The 19,283-nt window shown below is 54.1% G+C and overlaps 7 protein-coding genes across 7 annotated transcripts; 4 read left to right on the top strand and 3 right to left on the bottom strand.

The window, feature by feature from the left end:
- Window positions 1-1,293: 1,293 nt before the first annotated feature.
- PG986_009691 (cytochrome P450) lies at window positions 1,294-3,168 on the top strand (the record flags this gene model as incomplete). The annotated part of the gene is made up of 5 exons (XM_066845913.1): window positions 1,294-1,518; window positions 1,568-1,789; window positions 1,811-2,329; window positions 2,464-2,932; window positions 3,011-3,168. 5 exons carry the CDS (start codon window positions 1,294-1,296, stop codon window positions 3,166-3,168), a joined length of 1,593 nt encoding a protein of 530 aa, XP_066698311.1.
- A 200-nt stretch (window positions 3,169-3,368) lies between these two features.
- PG986_009690 (retinol dehydrogenase 12) lies at window positions 3,369-4,417 on the bottom strand (the record flags this gene model as incomplete). Its single annotated transcript, XM_066845912.1, has 2 exons — window positions 3,369-3,495; window positions 3,597-4,417. 2 exons carry the CDS (start codon window positions 4,415-4,417, stop codon window positions 3,369-3,371), a joined length of 948 nt encoding a protein of 315 aa, XP_066698310.1.
- Window positions 4,418-6,484: 2,067 nt separating this feature from the next.
- PG986_009689 (uncharacterized protein) lies at window positions 6,485-7,585 on the top strand (the record flags this gene model as incomplete). Its single annotated transcript, XM_066845911.1, has 5 exons — window positions 6,485-6,526; window positions 6,583-6,741; window positions 6,810-6,916; window positions 7,001-7,301; window positions 7,394-7,585. 5 exons carry the CDS (start codon window positions 6,485-6,487, stop codon window positions 7,583-7,585), a joined length of 801 nt encoding a protein of 266 aa, XP_066698309.1.
- Window positions 7,586-8,128: 543 nt separating this feature from the next.
- PG986_009688 (AT hook domain-containing protein) lies at window positions 8,129-12,025 on the bottom strand (the record flags this gene model as incomplete). The annotated part of the gene is made up of 1 exon (XM_066845910.1): window positions 8,129-12,025. One exon carries the CDS (start codon window positions 12,023-12,025, stop codon window positions 8,129-8,131), a length of 3,897 nt encoding a protein of 1,298 aa, XP_066698308.1.
- A 1,027-nt stretch (window positions 12,026-13,052) lies between these two features.
- On the top strand, window positions 13,053-14,288 carry PG986_009687 (4-hydroxybenzoate polyprenyl transferase; the record flags this gene model as incomplete). Its single annotated transcript, XM_066845909.1, has 1 exon — window positions 13,053-14,288. The coding sequence occupies one exon, from the start codon at window positions 13,053-13,055 to the stop codon at window positions 14,286-14,288; it is 1,236 nt and encodes a 411-aa protein (XP_066698307.1).
- Window positions 14,289-16,422: 2,134 nt separating this feature from the next.
- On the bottom strand, window positions 16,423-17,211 carry PG986_009686 (uncharacterized protein; the record flags this gene model as incomplete). The annotated part of the gene is made up of 1 exon (XM_066845908.1): window positions 16,423-17,211. The coding sequence occupies one exon, from the start codon at window positions 17,209-17,211 to the stop codon at window positions 16,423-16,425; it is 789 nt and encodes a 262-aa protein (XP_066698306.1).
- Window positions 17,212-17,879: 668 nt separating this feature from the next.
- Window positions 17,880-18,880, top strand: PG986_009685 (40S ribosomal protein uS12). The gene is made up of 3 exons (XM_066845907.1): window positions 17,880-18,003; window positions 18,181-18,444; window positions 18,623-18,880. The coding sequence occupies exons 2-3, from the start codon at window positions 18,186-18,188 to the stop codon at window positions 18,799-18,801; spliced, it is 438 nt and encodes a 145-aa protein (XP_066698305.1). The 5' UTR covers window positions 17,880-18,003; window positions 18,181-18,185; the 3' UTR covers window positions 18,802-18,880.
- The last annotated feature ends 403 nt before the right edge of the window (window positions 18,881-19,283 follow it).

The raw sequence follows: 19,283 nt of genomic DNA, 5'->3' as shown, positions 1-19,283 counted from the left end.
CTTTCCTTTTAGGTGACAAGCTGCTTACGATCTTCTCTTCAGATACTGGCTCCAGTGAGCAAGATTGGAGAAGCTGTTCCGGTTCTCTTAGCCAATCTACGTCAGATATGATCGCCAAAGGGGGCATTTGAGCCAGCGAATTCCTTGCCCAAGGCCCTAAGCGTTACTTTGATCTTGAAGTCCCGATCCCAACCAAGAAGACATCTGTCCGCGGAGAGGCTGGGGCGCCTCTGCCCCTTCTGCTTCGTAAGCGCGGGATCGGCCGCCCCTAAATGTCCGTCTGTTCGTCGAGAAATCGGTATTACTGAGACGCAGGTGTGATGGCATTTTGTGGGTGAGATGGTGGATTCCATCTTCAACACTACATCCAACTGCCTTCCATCGCGCGCGTAGAAGGGTGCAATTGCCAAGCTCGGCCCGGGCTATGGGTTGTGGGAGGCTACCAACAACCAACAACGCCATGCACTCATCACGCCAGAGCGCAAACGTATGGGTTCATTGGGGGCTGGCCCAAATCGGTAGTATGCCTTGGGTAGGTCCAGGTTGCATAGGATGGCTACGAATGAAGTGCGCACCGCGTCTGAATACATGGATGTATCTATCCCAAAATCTACCCCGCTGTCCGTAGGTTGTCGCTTGACATGAAATGAAGCTCGCACCCACCCACTGTAACGATAACGTGCCAGCAGCTAAAAAAAAAAAAAAAACCCCCGCCTTCTACCCATTAAACCCTGGAAGTTTGCCAGTAAAGTCACTTCCAGGTGGTCGGTTAGTTAGATCTTGTCGACTGCCTTCTTGGTTTAAAGATGACAGTTGAATCGATGAATACCCTCCCGAAAAAAAGGAAAGCAGTGCACTGCCGTCCGCTTCTGAGTTGGTTTCTCTTTACATGCAGCGCCCGAGCAAACATACTCCATACCTACCTGCTGGTTCGGAGCCCATGGCTATGCGAAAGAGAGGATCATGATTTGTATTGAACGTTACCGACACGCTGGTAAGGGAGGGTCGCATAAGATGCAAGAGAACCAACGTACTTCCTTGGCATCTAATCCCTTTCGCTGTCGCAGGTGGAAGAACAATCGCAGATCCAGTCAAATGATGGCTTCAGCTGTGTTGGCTGTTGGCGTCGGAGGCATGTTCTGCCGCCAGGGAGGAACGCGACCTTGTCTGACCCCTGGCTGACGAGGTGTTTTTCCTGCCCATAAGTACACGCACATATCTTTCGCATCACCGTGGCCTCTCTCTTAATGAGGCATTCGTACTTCTGACCCAATGTCTTGAGATATGCCCATGATGTTGTCGTACATCCTGCTCTTCCTAGGTTCTCTCGTCCTCGTCTTCACGGCCCGGCGCCGGCTGTACCCCAAGCCGTTCCCCGGCATCCCCTACAACAAAGTATCAGCCAACCGCATTGCCGGCGACCTCCCGGAGCTCATCCCAGTCATCAAGGCCACCAATGAGTACTCCACCTCCATGTTCGCCATCAGCACGCAGCGGCTGCGGCTGCCCCTCGCGCAGGTAGGTGCTGTTTCCGTCCCTGCTGCGCGCACCCCTGGTCATGCTCGAGGACCCGCGCGAGATCGAGGATATCCTGGTGCGGCGCGGTCGCGAATTCGATCGCGCGCCCATGTCCATCAAGACGCTCAAGAACTTCTTTCCGTACTCTTTCATGGGCAAGTACAACACACCCGAGGTCAAAGAGCAGAAGCGGATTTGGGCTGATGCGTTTGGGGCCGACTTCCTTCGCAAGGTCGCGGCGCCTAGTATTTACAATGCTACGCTGGATCTGGTGGAGCCATGACGCCTCAAGGCGGACGGCCGGCCTTTTGAGGTCGTGGAGGACTTGCATAACGCGACTCTGGATGCTATATGGGTGGCTTTGGTGGGCGAGGAGGCGGGCATCACGCGACACGAGATCAAGAAGTTCCTGCAAAGCCAGCGCGACGCCAGTGACGGCGGTCGTCGCGATCCGGGTCCGCCTCCCCGGGGATACCTGCTGAGAAGGGAGGTAGACTACGTCTCCGAAATGATTGCGAAGAACTCGAGCTCGGGTATCCCAGTATTGGCCCAGAAGCTTGCGGCGTATTTGCCCCGCCACCGCCAGTTTCGGAGGACGGTGGACACGGAGATTGGTCTGGTGATGCGCAAGGCCGTAGACCGGTTCCAGCGTCTCGAGCTCGGTCGCTTGGAGGCTGGTGAGAATGATACTTGCATGATGGACTTGGTACTTCGGCGCAAGGTCCTCGAGGCCAAGAAGTTGGGACGACCCCTGATGGATCCGACGAAGGATAAGGTCCTGCTGGATGACACGTTCCTGATGATGTTCGCAGTATGTATAAAGGTCACTTCTGGGACGACGATCAGAAGTATGGTACCAACTGCGGGTTAGCTAACCATGGTCAATTGAAACAGGGCTACGAAACCACAGCCAACTCCCTGATCTGATTCATGCGGTACATGGAGTCCTACCCAACCGCCCAAACCGAGCTCCGCGCCGCTCTGAAAGTTGCCTTCCCCCACCCCACGACGCCATCCGTCGACGAGCTCCTCGGGGCCGACATCCCGTACCTCGACGCCGCGTGCGAGGAGAGTCTCCGGCTCGCGGGGGTCGCCAAGGGCAACCTCCGCCAGACTGTCGTCGACACGCATATCATGGGCCACTTCGTGCCCAAGGGCGCCGAGATCTTCATGAACTACCACGTCGACCACGCGCCGTATCCCGTGGACGAGGAGAAGCGCTCGGCTAGTAGCCAAGCTGCCGGGGCGAAGCTGGCTGCGAGGGAAGGCATTTCGCGTGGAGATGTTAGCCGCGATCTCGGATCCTTTGAGCCGCGGAGGTGGCTTGTCAAGGATGAGAAGACGGGCCAGGAAGTCTTCGATGCGTACGCGTTGCCGCAGCTCGCATTTGGCGGGGGGTATAGAGGATGCTCCGGTAAGTCTTCAAGCGCTTCTTTCCCAATGATCATTTAATACATTAGGTTGCTGACGAACTCTGGCATGATCGACGCAGGTCGCAAGCTCGCTGTCATGGAATTTCGTACTGTCGTCGCGCTGCTCGTATTGAACCTGGAGTTCCTGGAGCTACCGGAAGAAATGAAGACTCTAAAGGCCAGCGAGACAATCTTTCGATTGCCCGATATGCCATTCGCTAGTTTACGCGCGCTCTAGCAGTAGAAGTGCGTTGCCCCTTTTTGCCCCATAGACACATCGTTAGAGGACCTCAATGCATTTGAGCTTACCATCCCCGAACGGTTGACAATCTTCGTAATGAGCAAGTTGACTTCGAAAGAAGGGTAAATAAACGTAAAGGCGCTCTATGCATACGTTTCTAAGCCATATTATAACTCTTTGGGAACACGCACTCCTATTCAACTGATTTTCTTCAGACCCTCCAAGATGCTCGATAACCCCGCAAAGTTGAACTCCTCTACCGTTTCTTCCCATGTCCGATCCGTCAGCTCACGTCCTTCAGGCTTGTACCAAACCTCGGGAAGTCTGTTCGCCTTGTTAGCATGTGTTCTCATTGCAGGTAAAGACCCCCTGAGCAAAGGGGGCGGGATAGCTGTTTGAGGCAACAGAGCAGATCGACGACTTACGCTTTAACAGCCCAATCACTGACAAACCCGCCATGACTCTCCGCCCCATAAGACAGGACCGCATCAATGTAGTTCGAAGCGCCCGCCTCCGCCGTCCTCGCGATCAGCGCCTGCATCACCGCCATGACCGCCTTCACCACCACGCCGCCCCCGCGGAAGAAGTCGGTCCCCTTGCACGCGCCCGGGTTGGATAGGTTGATCGCCACATCCTCCGCGCTGACGTACTCGGTCGCCAACCGCGCCACGAACAGCGTAAGTAGGATCTTCGACCGCCGATACTTCTCCATGCCGCCCATGGCTTTGGGGTCCTGGAACGGCGACAGCACGGGCTGGTGCCGGGGCACGTCGGTCGACCAGACGAGATCGGTGCTCACGATGGACAGGACCGGCGGCTTCTTACCTCCGCTCGCCTGCTTTTTGGCCTTGAGCACGGGCACCAGCAGCACCGTCAGCAGCGCCGTCGACAAGAAGTTGACCAGCAGCGTCAACTCGCGGCCCGTCGCCTCGTTGATCGTGGGCTCGGTCGTGATCAGCCCCGCGTTCAGGATGACGTAGTCGATCCGCGGCAGCTCGTCGCCGCAGCGCTGCGCAAACGCCTGCACCGAGGCGTAGGACTCCATATCGACGATCCAGACCGAGACGGCGGCGCCCGGGAACTGCTTACGCAGCGCCGCGGCCGCCGCGTCGCCTTTGGCCCGGGAGCGCACGCCCATTACGAGGTGGGACAGGCCGCGCGCGAGCAGCTGGCGGGCGGCTTCGAGGCCGAGGCCGACGTTGGCGCCGGTGACGATGGCGACGTGGTCCTTGAGGGCTGGTGGCATCTTGGGGGAGCGCCTTGGGGCGTGTGAATTGGCGGGAGAGGAAGCCGCGGATGGTGCCTTCGAAGGCGGCTTGTTTTTGAAGGCTGGCGGACATGTCTGCAGTATTGTCGGTGTTGATGCCCATGCTGGTGAAGTATTTTAAATAAGTAGGGGCGTAGACGCCTGCAAGACAGTAGTTGACAGGAACTGATTGGCCGGAAGTGAGAAATGAGATTCTTCAGGAGTGTATGGATATGTCAGGGGAAAGGCATCGGATAGGGGGCATCGATCCGCCAGGTATTATATATCCTCAGACACTAACATGCCTATGAGCACTGAATACACTAACACTGGATACACCTCTGCCAGCGTGCTTTGTAATTGAAGACGCTAGGAATGCCATGGTCTATTGCTAGCAGGGCTCTTCCGTTTCATTCTAAGAGGGAATTATACGAAGCACGCATCTCGCATGTCTCCTTGGCGAGGAAAATGTCGATTGAAACAGAGCGCTTTCCAATTCGTGATGAGTAATTCGATGGAGTGCGGGACGTTGAGAATGGCGGCTGTTGCAGCGTGTAGCTGAAGGGGCCTTGGGGGCTAGAGCGCTGGAAACGATTGTACAGTGGGATGATAGGCTGCTACAGCTGCAGTGGGGGACGGCGGGCGCTGTGTTTTGTTCTCGCCAGGGCACTAATCGCCTAAGCTTTCCAGCTCAAGCCCTCAATCGACCCGCTATCGAACCATCTGCTTACAGATTTTCTCGGACCTCGGACTCTTGGGATGTGCGAGGTGTCACATATCACAGGAAGCTCTATCTGTCTGCAATATTCTAAGATTGACTGGCAGAATGATACATTCAATTGATTCCTAATCAGTCGATCCGTCCTCAGTCTAAAGAAACAAATCTCCGATTCAATAGCTAAGATCGCGGGTTTGTCTCTTCGACGCTACTAAGTGCGCCGTTGTGGGTTGTGAAGCTAGAGTTGGCCTCTAGCGGCTGACAACTAGAATCATCGACTAGCAAGCAACAGCCAGTTCTCTCGTCAAATCAACATTACCGGTTACATAGACATATGCTACTATATTTACCAAGCAACTTTCTTTCCGGCGAGCTATTTCAGCCGTATCCAGACGTGCCCTTCTATACGCGATGAGACCTATTTCTTTGCCAACGACGACTTTCAGGGGTGGTAGGTATCCTCCAGTGCTCGTAATGCTGCAGCTGAGAGCTGCTCAATAATACGACCCGGCCGAGTGTATCCTGACTTGGTAGGAAGCAGAAGATGGACTCGACTCGCGCGCTCTTTGATGCCGTAAGAAGTCTCTCTGATGCTGGCGAAGGGGGCCGGGCCAACATCTGAGTCTCCGAGAGGCGTTAAAGAACAGGACAGCTACCTCTCGCAGAAGCAAGTCGCGAACTCCACTGCAATGCGCAAAAAGCAACCGAGCGAGGTCAGGTCAATGATCCATGATCACGATGCTGCAAGATGGAGTTCGTTCCTTTTGTGCATTGATCTGAATAGGCGCAGAGATCTGTGAGGATGCATCCCACCCGGTTTTTGTCGATGCGCGTCGCAGATACGATGGACGAACAGACATCTCATCCCGTCAACGGCAAACATGATGCCGCCGAGCCCGGTACTTTGTCCCGATTGAGCAAGCCGTGTCTTATGTCTCCAGCCGGGTTTCCCAAAATGAAAGGGAAAGTCGCCGAAGACAATTAATCAGGCAGAAAATACCATAAGAATAGACAATACTTTCGCATAGCGGCGAGAAAATACGCAGGTAAGGATGCATACACGTACTTCAGTAAGCTTCCGCTTGGATATTCACGTGGTAAAGGTCCCGGATGTGCAGGTCGCGCGGGGCTGGCATCATCCCAACGGAGTTCCGCCACGGGACGTTTGGATCGCCGGATAAGCAGGCATTATGAATACAAGCACAGAACAGTGGCTGGGAATTGATTGCTTATTAAATATGATTCTTAAGCAGAGCTTATATGTAACGAGAGGGCTCTTCGGTATATGTTGCGGTCATCTTTCCTTCATTCTTCGTATGTAAGATCAATTGCTATCGCTGTTATACAAAATGCCTTCATATGTCATCACTGGAGTATCTAAAGGGCTCGGCGTAGGTCTCACCCGAGGCAAACCAAGGACGAGGGCTCCTGACTGATATTTCTCTAGTTCGAGTTCTTACGCCAGATCTCATGCGATCCCAAGAATACGGTTGTGGGCATCGTCCGCGACAAGCCCCGGACCGAGAAGAGGGTAGCAGAAGAGCTCTCCGGCCGGTCCAACATCACCATCCTCGAAGCCGACATGACCGTCTATGACCAACTTAAAGTAAGTATCCATACATGCATGCGAATGAGAACCTCCGTCGGCGAAGTCGACTAACCAAGGCATTCTAGAAAGCCGCCGAAGACGCGACCCCTATCCTAGGCGGCAAGCTCGACTACCTGATCGCCAATGCGGGATACGTCTCCATGTACGACGGCTTTCACGGCATCGGCACTCTGTAAGTTGCCATTCTCTCCGGTGTAGTCGATGACAAGCTACCCGAGTCCTGACGCTTACGCCCAACCACCCACCCCCAATGAAGCGGCACCCAGAGCCCCCTAGAAACCCAGCAAGACCTGCAAAAGTCCATGGAAACCAACGTCTACGCCAACATCCACCTCTACAACCTCTTCATGCCCCTGATCCTCCGAGGCGCCGCCAAAAAGGCCATCGCCATCTCCAGCGGCCTCGGCGACACGGACCTGGCCGCCGCCCACGACCTCGACGTCGCCGCGCTGTACGCCATCAGCAAGGCCGCCATGAACATGGTGACGGCCAAGTTCAGCGCGCAGTACCGGAAAGAAGGCGTACTCTTCCTGAGCCTCTGCCCGGGCATGGTGGACGTGGGCCGCTACGACAAGGGTAAGCCTATGTCGGCCTAACCGATTGAATTATTTCTGGCTAACCGTCTGGCCTTCTTTCTGCGCCGCTATAGTCACCCCCCGAGCAGCAGGCCGGCCTGGGTCGGATGATGCAGTCGTTCAAGGAGTACGCGCCTCATTTCGAGAAGCCGGCCACGCCCGAAGAGGCCATCCGGGATGTGATCAAGGTCTGGGAGAACTCCAGCATCGAGAACGGGAACGGCGGGGCTTTCCTTTCCCATAAAGGCACCAAACAGTGGCTGTAAAGGAAGGGTTGAGTCGGGCCTCGGACTCGGCGGTCTGCGTTCAGTAGCTAACCTGCAAGTTCTGGAACGACACGCCGAGAACTTGAAAGGGGAAGGGAGTTGTCGAAATAGCCAAGGTCAATTACGCCGGCGAGCGGCATGCTGCACGAGATGTGAATCTAGCCGAATCCGAACATGGTGTTGCCGAGGTCGGTTGCGATGGACTGCTTAAGGCAAGCTTCAATTGAGCTTCAGCATACGACCTTGTCTTAAACATACTACAACACAAGCGGGACGAAGAGAAACAGTATAAGCAGATGATAATGTGCGGCCAGTATGCGGGTATATTGAACGATGAAGCAAACTCCAACGACTGATAATAAAATGATGCTCTAGCAAGATGATACTTTGGCAAGCTGAGTATATAAACAACATAGTGTCAATGGCACACGCTCCAGCAGGCAATAGCATATTCCTTCCTCTTAAAGTTCTGCTTTTCTCAACTTGCAATTACTCCAACATGTCTTGTCGGTGATGTTTCCTCTTTTCCAGGGACAAGAGCAACTAGCGACGAGATGCTGTGGCGAAGCGTCCTCCACGACCCCGGCCTCGCATACCACCCCTGTAGGCCACAAATTTCTGTGCCGGAATATCCTCGTCGTCGTCGTCGCCGAACGAACTATCCGTTTCTTCGGAATCGCTTCCAGCCATGCTAGCCAACCGCACTACGGTAGGCCCTGGTCGTGTGGCCGCCTTGGCCGGAGCCGCAGCATTTGGTGCTGAAGGCGGCTTACTCGAGGACTCGCGACTTTTGCCACTCTGCGGCTCCTCGGTTCTTCGGACGGATGAAGTACGAGACATCGGAGCGTCCGCATCCTTCATGGGCGTATCCCGGTCGCTCGTTTCGCGCGCAGTTGCAGGTTGGGGAGTCGATGGCGTAGTTGTGCGATTCGAAGTCATGCTTCTTGAAGAGCCGCGCATCTTGAACTTCTTGCCCTTGGCTGCCATACGCTCTGCCATCGACATGAGTTTTGGCTGGGGGGTAGGTTCCGGCGCTGCTGCGGGTGCTGGTGATGCCTTGGCTGCAGACTTCGGGGGGCGGCCCCTTCTTCCAGGAGGGCGGGCGCTTGTAGTTGCCTCCTTTTTCGGACCATCTGGTTTCTCGGTAACTTCAGACTCGCGGGCCAGTTCCGCCTCAAGAGCAGCTTCCAACACTTCCTCGGTGACCTCGTCCTCATTGACAGAATCTTGGACAGGGGGCGAATCCTCGGCATAATCGACACTGGCCAACTGGGAACGACGTGAAGGCCGGCCACGTTTCTTGGGCTCTTTGGCAATTTCTTTCTCTGGTTCTTTGGGTGTTGGTTGAGATGCATTCGCAGGCAGGGAGCTTCGCGGCGGCCGGCCCCGACGTTTTCCTGTATACGGAGGTGTAGACCCTGCCTCTTGCAGCCGAGCCACGGCGCGAAATGCCTGTGCCGCCACATCCACTGGATCGCCATTTGCCGCGTCGTCGTTCTCGGCGTCAGGATTAAACAACTTCTTGGGTATGACGATATCGTCCGGGTCGTCCTCGGGCTCTTCATGGTCCGCATAAGACTGCGCAGGTTTCGCGTGACGCAGAGTAGGTCGCAGTGGGTCAACAGGGAGCGGGGCCCTCGTTGGTTTGGGTCTGGGGTTTTCATGTTGACTACTACTTGCTTCAGGCAGAGCAGGGGTTTGTTCAGATTCGGTGTGGCCACGGATGGGCGTGCCCGAAGCACTTCTGTCCGGCTCGCCGAGGGCACCAAGTAGGGCGGGGTCGAGGTTCATGAGTTGATCAATGTTACCCGTGCGGGGTTTCTTGCGGTAGGTTCTCGGACCCATGAAGTCAGGGTCATCATCGGTCTCTAGCCGTGCCTTTCGCTTCGCAAGACGCAAGGTCTTCTTCACGAAATCTGATACTTCCGGCTCGCGATTCAGAGTATCCTCTGATGGAATTTGGAACGGATCGAACAAGATCTTGTCGGCGCTATCGTCTTGGTCGTAGAAGCCCATTCCCATCATCCTGGCGCCAACGGCTGGGTCGCTATAACCGGCAGGATCGGGATAGGCGGAGCTTGCTAGATCCATGCTAGACATGTCCGCGGTGGGTACGCGACTGCCTGCGTGTTCGTCTTGGTGGCCCGGAGTGCCATTCTGTGCTGCCGGCGCGCCGTCGACGCCGACATGATCGCCATCGGCATTTTCCATGGTGGGGCCTTGATTTGAAGAGTCCATCTCGTGGGGCGCATCTTCATTGCTGTCCAACGCTGCCAAGGGGCCCTTGGCTTTTTCCGCATCGGCTTGTTGTCGAAGCCGCTGCATCCTTTTGGTGTCTTTGGAGCGGCTCTCCTCCCCAAAGGCTTTGAGCCAGTTCAGATTGTGGATGCGGAAATCGACAATAGACTCGACGCTGCGGTCATCTGCAATGCGTCGCGTGTCATGGCCCAGCAGGGTGTTCTTCGGCACATAGGGGTTACTATGCCCAGCGCGTCTGCAACTCCCGCAGTTGCAAATCCCGAGACATTTGGGGCACTGCCAGTGCTCTTTTTCCATCGCGGACTGGGGCATTGTATCAAATGCCCTCCAAAGCACGCCATAGCAGTATGCTTCTTGACACGTCGTGCAGAAGTTTAGTTTGTAGGTATAATCTTTGTGGCAACAGACATGGCAACGATAGACGTCTCCTCGTTTCTGTTTGCGTTTTGATTTCGGCTTCTTCTTGACTCGGCCTTCTTCGTCGACCTCGGGCTCCGGCTCCGACTCGGGTTCCGGGGCGGCTTCAATGGCCGGTTTGGTGATGTCGCTCCAGGGCCGGCGGCGGAGTTGTTCTTGGCAGACCTGGGCTACTGATTTCTTGCTCGACTTCCGGCGTGCAATCTCCAGGGGTTGCGGTGAATATTCGATGTCAACAAAGCCATCTTGCTTGATGACCATTGAACGCCACAGTTCGTGCTTCTCGACCAGGTCCGACCAATGCCATTGCTCGCACCATTGGAGCCCTGAAATACAGACGCATGATCTGCCCATCACGTAGCATTCCATGCAAATGTCGTAGGTATCCTCATCGCCGTTGATGAGCTGTCTCACGCAACATTTGCATGTCAGGAACCGGTTGAATATGTTTGAACGACAGTAAGAACAAGTGATATTTGAGTCAAATTCAACGTATTCGACGTCAATGTGCTTGGGCCCAAACATTTCGTCGACAAGAATCCCCGTAAAAAGACCGAAAAGTCGTCGAAAATCGTTGGCCATCTGCCTTAATCGTGGTGAATTCCGAGTAAGCTCCCGACCGAGCCCCAGGACCCCGACTTCCGACGTGTCTTCCAAGGACTGCAGCTCCTTGTAGTACTTCTCGAGAGTGAAGTAGATGATGGCCTTGTTCTTGTACTGCTCGTCTCTGCAGACAAGGCGGGCTTTGGGCAGAGCTTCCTGGAGCGCGAGGTCCAGAGTTTCGACCGTCGTTCGGTTCCAGGCCACCTTCATGGTTCGTGTCCCTCGGTTCCAGACCTGGTGTGGCGCCAGAGGCGGTACCAGTATGAAATCGCCAACCTTCTGCTCCACAATATAAACCGGGAAGGGGGCCTTCTTCCAGGCATTGACTTGGGCGAAATGTTTCTCGATCTCGATATCGTGCCCGAGCATGGAGAGAAAGTACTCGCGTACCACCTCCCGGTCCTTGGTCTCCGTCATGAACCAAATCGAGCTTCCAGGCTTTTCGCCGTTCTCACTACCAGATGCATCCACCATGATGTTCTGACCGAGACTCGCGCACATTTCTCGATGCGCAGGAGTATATGTACCTTCATGCCCAATGTAACACATGAGGTTCTGGGCGCGCATCTCTTCTGGCAAGCTGCTCATCAGGTCCCCAGCAACAGCAGCTGAAGCTTCAGGGGCGCCGAAGATGTCGTCTTCTCGCGAATCGGTTCCAGCTGTGTCACTGACATTGTCGTTCATGTAGAAGACGTTCGGTGGGATGACTTTCCGCAAATGGTCATACCATTCTTGGGGGCAGTCAATATCCTTCATGTACAGCCTCTGCCGCTGTTCGTCACGGAAATTTGTTGAACTCCATTGGTTTGTGAGTTGTCGCAGGGACCGCAGGTAGTGCCCCGTGGTCATGGGTATATCCGATTGGGAGTTGATATCTCGAACATTTTCCTGTTTTTTGTCCTGCGTTTTCTCGAGCCATTTCGCGCTGAAGAGTGACTGGGGCAAGACCTTGTTCCACCCTTCGATAACTAGCGGGCGACCGCCTTCGATGACATGTAGCTGCACGAGCTTCTCGAAGCCAGAAGGACCCAGACGTCGAATGTGAGCCAGGTTGATACGGACGACCCAGTCGAAGTTGGGGTTTCGGTCAACAATCGCGTGAAGGTCGAGATCCGGTGGGATCGGGTCGAATTTGGCTTGGGGATGCAGTGCTGTCGGCATCTTGGCGACTGTTGCTTTTCGATCGCGTCCGGGAATGGGACAGAAGTTATATTACGAGGGTGAGCACCGCGCCTGCCAAGTTGGAAGGGAGATATAATCAAGAGTCGCGAATCGGGGCAGTTGCAAAAGACAGCTGGGTTATCAAAGCCGACAGGATGAACAGCGATGCATCACGTAGGCTCCAGATCATCGAGATCTGTGATGCTTGGTGATTCCCGCAAAGTCGAATGATCGGGTTGTCAAGATTTGGAGTTGCTCACACCATGCCGCGGAGGTGAACGAGGTGGTTGCTGGCGACCAAAAAGATGCCGATGAAGAGCGCGATGCTGCTAAATGAGATAAGATGCGACAATACGTGAAGTATGCGTAGTGGAGTGTCGGTAGGTGCTCAAGCGCTGTAAAGGCGGCGCGACGCTGGCGAGACCCCACTGCGTGGGAGGAAAGAGCGCCCCAGTAAGTCAGCAGCTACGTCGGGCCCAGGGAAACTACGCTAATCTTGGAAAGGGAAAGACACATATGCACTAGCCTCAACCACACTAGCCTCAACCACACTAGCCACTCACTCGCTAGGTAGGCCCAAGCTTAGCTTAGCTTGGGGGAGACGGCCAAAGATTTGAGAGACTGTACGGAATGGCTTTGCTGAAGAAAAAAAAGAGAGGCTGAAAGAAGAGAGTGATAATAACGGCAACTCTTCACTCTGATAGGTGACGGACATCCGTACGCATGGCTTGACAACAGATCCAAAGCAAGACCCCTCGTAAGATTAATTGGTAAGCTTTGTTGTTCGTTTGCTCCTTCCCGTCAAGCATCTTGACTCTGTCCAGCTGCATGCTGCTTGATACCAAAAAAAAACTGGCTCCTTAAAGCTCACAATATAGTGGGGCACGTAACCCTTCTGAATGTGACATCGCATTGGATCCATACTCCAGACCAAGCTGAGAGATGGCAATGTCAGAGGCCGGGCTTCATTGGTTGTTGTTCAGAACTGGCAGTTCATTCGGGCTAACCTGCTAGCAGTGTCATCGCCATGTTCAAGGGATGCAATGTGGCACTGGGGAGGCGGGTACTGCCAGGTTCGAGATGCGCCGCTTCTACATCTGGTTGGGCTTCTGGGCAGAGGTTACGATCAAGTCCTTCTCGGCTGGTGACGCCAGCTCGGTCAAGACAGTTGCGCCCAACTGCAGTGTCCCTGTTGGCGCCCCGACATGTCATCCCCTTCCATGCCTCCGCCAAGCAATTGGCCGTCAGCGTAGAGTCGCCTTCGTCTCCTGAGATACCCAAGCCGTACTCTCCGCCTTCCTCTGGGCTTCTTTCACGCCTGCCAGCATCATGGGTGCCCTATGCCGAGTTGGTCCGCCTGGACAAGCCCGCGGGGACATACTACCTATTCTTCCCCTGCATGTTCAGCACGCTTCTGGCGGCTCCCATGGCTGATCCCGTCACTTCGCCCTTGACCGTCATTGGTACGACTGCGCTCTTCTTCTCAGGGGCGCTCATAATGCGCGGAGCTGGCTGCAGCATCAACGACCTCTGGGACCGCAATCTCGACCCGCAAGTGGCGCGAACACGCCTGCGACCTATTGCCCGAGGCGCCATCACCCCCTTCAAGGCCCTGACCTTCACCGGTGTTCAGCTCCTGGCGGGACTTGGGATCCTTCTTCAGTTCCCCTGGAGCTGTTTCTGGTACGCGACACCGAGTCTGCTCTTCGTCGCCTCGTACCCTCTGGCGAAGAGGGTCACCTACTACCCGCAGTTCGTGCTGGGCCTGACCTTCTCGTGGGGCGCCATGATGGGCTTCCCGGCGCTGGGCGTGGACCTCCTCGCGAACTCGGCCGCGTTGACGGCGGCGGGTTTCCTGTACGCCAGCAATGTCGCCTGGACCGTGCTGTACGACATGATCTACGCGCACATGGACATCCGCGACGACGCCAAGGCGGGCATCAAGAGCATCGCCCTGAAGCACGACGCGGAGACCAAGCAGGTCCTGTCGGGCCTGGCGGTCGTGCAGGTCGGTCTACTCGGTGCGGCCGGTTGGGCCGCTGGTGCCGGTCCTGCCTTCTTCATCGGCGGCTGCGGGGGTGCTGCCTTGACGCTGGGCTACATGATCCGCAAGGTCAATTTGAAGGACGTGAAGGACTGCTGGTGGTGGTTCGTCAATGGCTGCTGGATCACGGGAGGGGCCATCACCGCCGGTATGGGTGCGGATTACCTGATTCAGTACTCTAATGAAGGGGACAAGAGCGAGAAGATCGCCCAAGAATAAACTGGCGTTGTCTGCGCATACATCCGGGCTTGGAGCCGGGATGGAATATTAGATACGGTATGCTGTACGATACAATTACGATTTGGGAGGCGAGCTAGACGTACATTGATGTAATACCACTTCTTCTCCAGCACACTTCGTCTGACAATACTTTAGCTGCATTCCGTCATCCACTTAAGAATTCGATATGTACGGTTCCATATGTCGGCCACTCCACGAACACCAGCAAGCCACATAACTGTTCAATTAAACACTACTTTCCAAATTCAATTTTGTCAGACCTACTTACGTTCCTTGGGCGTTGCTTTATGGGCTGAAATCATGTATACGTCAGGTGCCTTGTTCATATCTACTTTCTTCATCTCTCAAGTGAGGACGGATATGATTCATGATTTTTCCGGCTGAAGTAGATGTATAAAACAAAACCTTTGCTCTAAATCGCGAACTAACTTTTTCGTGCAACGTAGAATGTGAATACGTGTGCGGTATGCTGTCCGGGACTTGCTACTGGGATCTTACTTCAGATGTTCTTTACCCTGACTCTGGCTCGGTACCAAGTTAGTCCAGCCCCTGACCGCTTGCATACATGTTGTATTATGCCATGTTGCCCGCAGAACAGCCTTTCGTTCTAAATCAGCACCGTATATAACTAATACGTTCAGTAAACCACGTACCAATACATATGGTGTATAATGGTTAGATATATGTTTTGCTGATCATGCCAGAGCCGATATACCAGGATCGGTGCTGAGAAGTCCCTATACTGCACAAGAATAGTGGTTTATAAGATGTTACAAGACTGACGTTGGCTATCTTGCACATTCGAAAGGAGGCTTCAGCCTATATCTTGAGTTCTAGGCCACATTACGACACTGATCATCTCAAACCAAGATATTGAATCACCAAGACCAAATAGCGTATTTCTATATCATTCATTTGGCGTTTATAGGCAGAATAGTGTCGAACAAATAGAAGCGTGCGTACATTCGTCTTCTGAATGTACGTTATTCGCACCCTTGAGTAGCATTTGGCTTTTCACTAATCATGGTGTATGATCACGTTACAATCCGGTTATTCGGAATTCTTTCGAATATCATAATTTAGGAACGATTTATATTAGTCCATCGATTCAATGGTAACATACCACGTTCTGATAACCTTGAAGCCTACACCTCAACGTGCCCCCAGACTTTCACGTATTGAAATATCCAAATGCGCCATATTTACCAGGTAAAAACTTCATTTCGAGGTTTCTTATGAAACCGCCCGCATATCAACCAGTCACGGTGAAATAAACCCAATCTAATGGGGTACAACGCTGGAAACTCTTGGCTACTATGGTCTTCTTGGATTGTCAGGGTTAACATGATGTTGTCTTTTCTCAGGAGTATTACGATACCTGATGCATATACCAAACAAATCCAACTATGCAAGGCACCATGGTTTTTAAAACTGCTACCACTCACAAGATGCCTATTCGACAAAAATAAATAAATTACATCATCACTGCAGTGGAACTATCGGGTACCTTACGGGTCTGGTCTTCTCAACATGATGCCCTCAAATGTGTGGATACCACGCAGCCTCGTAGCCTCGTGCTTCAGCCAGCCTTGTTATGAAGTCTCTTTGCCCCAAATGCCGCTCGACTGTTGGGTTCATCCGTAGGTTGTGCTATGAAGGAAGGTCGCTTTAGTACTAGACAGACGAGGTGCCTCTCCTGTTCGAGATTGATTCAAGTTGTCCCCGACAGCACGTCAACTTGATGTTGCTTTGTCGCATTAGCATGAAAAGGAGTTGCACATCCAGCTTACTTGTGCTTGATGGCACATGTCGGTCTTTCCATGCAATAAACGTGGTAGCGCATTGTTCTAACCCCTGCATTTATTCATACGTATGCCACCAATATCATGGGGATAGCGATTTCAGCAAGTCGCACAGATTGGGTGCCATGAGAAGAGGAGCTCGTTAAAAGGGGGCTATAAAGAAGCAGTAAACGCACCAAGAGTACAAGAAAGTGAGAGTAGTCGTAATTCAGGTATTGATGGCAATCTCTACTCACATAACAAAGGTAGAGGGCCATCATGGAGAGGGTATCATTGAATACAGAAGCGCTCTGGGTCTAATCAAGCATCGGTCAAGCTGGCTTCGCGCTACCAGGCGGTGTTTCTTCTCCCCAGACATCTCGGCTCTCCTGCTCCACAGCATGCATGGCGACAGCAACCTCCTCTAGCTTGGCAACGACATCTCGAACTCCTTGGTCGACCCTACTGAAGTATTGATCATTGGCTTCTCTACGCTTACGCGCGAGAAGGATATCGGTCTCCGTCTCTTCCTCGAGCGCAGCACCAAATCTATCGGCACCGCGCCCACTACTTGATGGCCCAGCGGCACTGCCTGTTCCGATGGTACTTCTACCAGGATCCGTATCCCCTCCCTTCATGGTCGCGCCGGGAGCCACACCAGAGGCAGCAGCGAGGCCCATACCCCCAAGAGCACCTTTCAGGTCTCGCACTTCATCCGTCCCCGCCCCTGTAGTCTCGATCGCGTCGTCCGCCTCGCTTCGGGCCCAGGCCTGCGCCAGGGCGATCTGGGCAGCTCGAAGGTCGGCAAGTTTGCGGTCGTGCTCGGGGCCGAATACGTGCGTGCCGCCGGAGGCCGAGAGTTCTACCTCCTCAAGCGTCGCTTGCATCTCGGCCCAGAGCGCGTCGGTTCTGTCGACGGAGCGGGAGGAGTCGCCGGTGTGGAGCCGAGGTACGGGGCGCCGCCGCGGCCGCCCATGTTCATGGGGTTGAGCAGTGAGCCCTTGCGCGACAGTGGCTGCGTTTGTTGCTGCGTTGTTGAGGGGGTGGTTGTCGAAGCTATCGGTTGTGATGCGTTCGGGGGCTGGCGGCGCCTTGGGCCGCGGCACCGGCGAGAGATACATGAGAAGCAGAGGGGGAAGGAGTAGGGTGCAGAAACAGAGATGGTGGGGGGTCTCGCGATTTACTTGGCTTCAACTGAGGCTGAGACATTGCGAGTCTGCATTTTGGCTGGCAAAAGACAGACGCTGCGGCAGTGGTTGGGATGGAATGCTGTCCTACTTCACTAGTGACGTCGGGACAAGGCTGGATTTGGAGTGTTGAGGCGGAAAGCTGCGCGTTAGGGGAGTCAAGATTACTGGCTTACAGCACCTACCATCTGCTGCCATCTGGACCTATTGCGTCAATCGACAAGGCCACTCTGTACGTCTGTCTGTACATGGGCTCAGCCAAGATAGCTTCATGTGAGAATAGGTTTTGACCACCGACAAGCTGGTCAACTGGTATCTTCGATAACGAAATGTGATGCTATCTGTGACATCTGGCCCTCGGGTTGCAACTACATGAAGATGTGTGGTGCACCATCAGAGATAGATGCAGGCGACCTCGATCTGCTAAGGATGCATCAATTGCAAGGTGCGTTGGGGTTTGGTGGGGCCCATGTGGCATGCCCAAGCTTTTTGCTGTGGCTGTCCACAAATTTGGGATTGGGGTTGAAATTCTCAGCCACAGCCAAAGCCACAGATACTGATTGCCGCACTTCAAAATTCGGATCTAGGGTCGAAAACCCTCGGCCAGCTAATTTCCATTGTCGAACTTGTCACTCTCAACCTCGCGAACTTTGCAGATAGCGGAACCCTTTCGACATACTCACATCGACAACAGCACCCATCCGCCGCGATCACAGTCATAAATCGGTAGGTTTTTCCTCTCCCACCCAGGCGCACTCACCTTTTACCCATTGCACTCGCGATCGCATCGACGAATTACTTCGATCCAACACGACATCCCGCACTCCAAATCGTCGCACAGAAGATCGAAGATCTTGACCTTCACCTACGAACCAGTCCGCTAATTTCGAGTCTCGTCCACAGCCATCATGGGTAAGGGAAAGCCTAGAGGATTGAACGCTGCGCGTAAGCTGCGCATGCACCGCAAGGACCAGCGCTGGGCCGATTTGGGATACAAGAAGCGTGCTCTGGGTACCGCTTTCAAGTCCTCGCCGTTCGGTGGTTCCTCCCACGCCAAGGGCATCGTCCTCGAGAAGGTCGGTGTCGAGGCCAAGCAGCCCAACTCCGCTATCCGAAAGTGCGTTCGTGTACAGCTCATCAAGAACGGCAAGAAGGTCACTGCTTTCGGTACGTCTGACCCCTCGAAAGATTTTCTCCTCCCAAAGTCAATGGTGGCGTGTGGTGTGGGGCGTCTCGAACGACGAACACACACACGACCCGACTTGCTCTGGATCTACGGCGACATTGATGGACAAACCCATCAGTGGCCACATGAACTCATGCTGACCGATTTCCCTCTCTCTAGTCCCCAATGACGGTTGCTTGAACTTCGTTGACGAGAACGACGAGGTCCTCCTGGCCGGTTTCGGTCGCAAGGGCAAAGCCAAGGGTGATATTCCCGGTGTGCGATTCAAGGTCGTCAAGGTGTCCGGTGTCGGTCTGCTGGCCCTGTGGAAGGAGAAGAAGGAGAAGCCCCGTTCTTAAGCGATCGACTGGCTACGGAAATGCATTATTCGGGGGACGACGATACGAGCGAACGCAAAAGGACTGGCAAATTCATTTGGGGAATTATGGAGTCATAACGGCTGCCTTGCTTTTTCCATTGGCATCAGAGGGTTCGGTCCTTGATACACCCACACTCACATAGGTGGACGAGATCCGAAAATAGAGATCCCGCTTTACCATTTGACGAAGAGTCATCTGTGCCAAGAACACTATGCAGGTGCTTCGCACGTTTGATCAGTCACAGGCGTTAGCCGGCAATGGATAATCTTTTGACATGGTACCCTGATGATCCAGTATGCTCGGTGACCGATGTGCTCGACGCTACGGCCAGAACCGCGACTACTGTCAGGGTACTACTCGTCTTGCCCCCAATGCACGTTCCTAACATGTAATCCATCTTGATCTTCGAGTGAATCGCTTTGGTGTCACGCCCAATAGTTTTTCATCCACCCCCACCGTCG

The sequence above is a fragment of the Apiospora aurea genome (genome assembly GCF_038362705.1).
Source record: "Apiospora aurea strain CBS 24483 chromosome Unknown utg000006l_segment0_segment0, whole genome shotgun sequence".
Classification (NCBI taxonomy): domain Eukaryota; kingdom Fungi; phylum Ascomycota; class Sordariomycetes; order Amphisphaeriales; family Apiosporaceae; genus Apiospora; species Apiospora aurea.
This window is presented reverse-complemented; position numbering and strand designations above follow the sequence as displayed.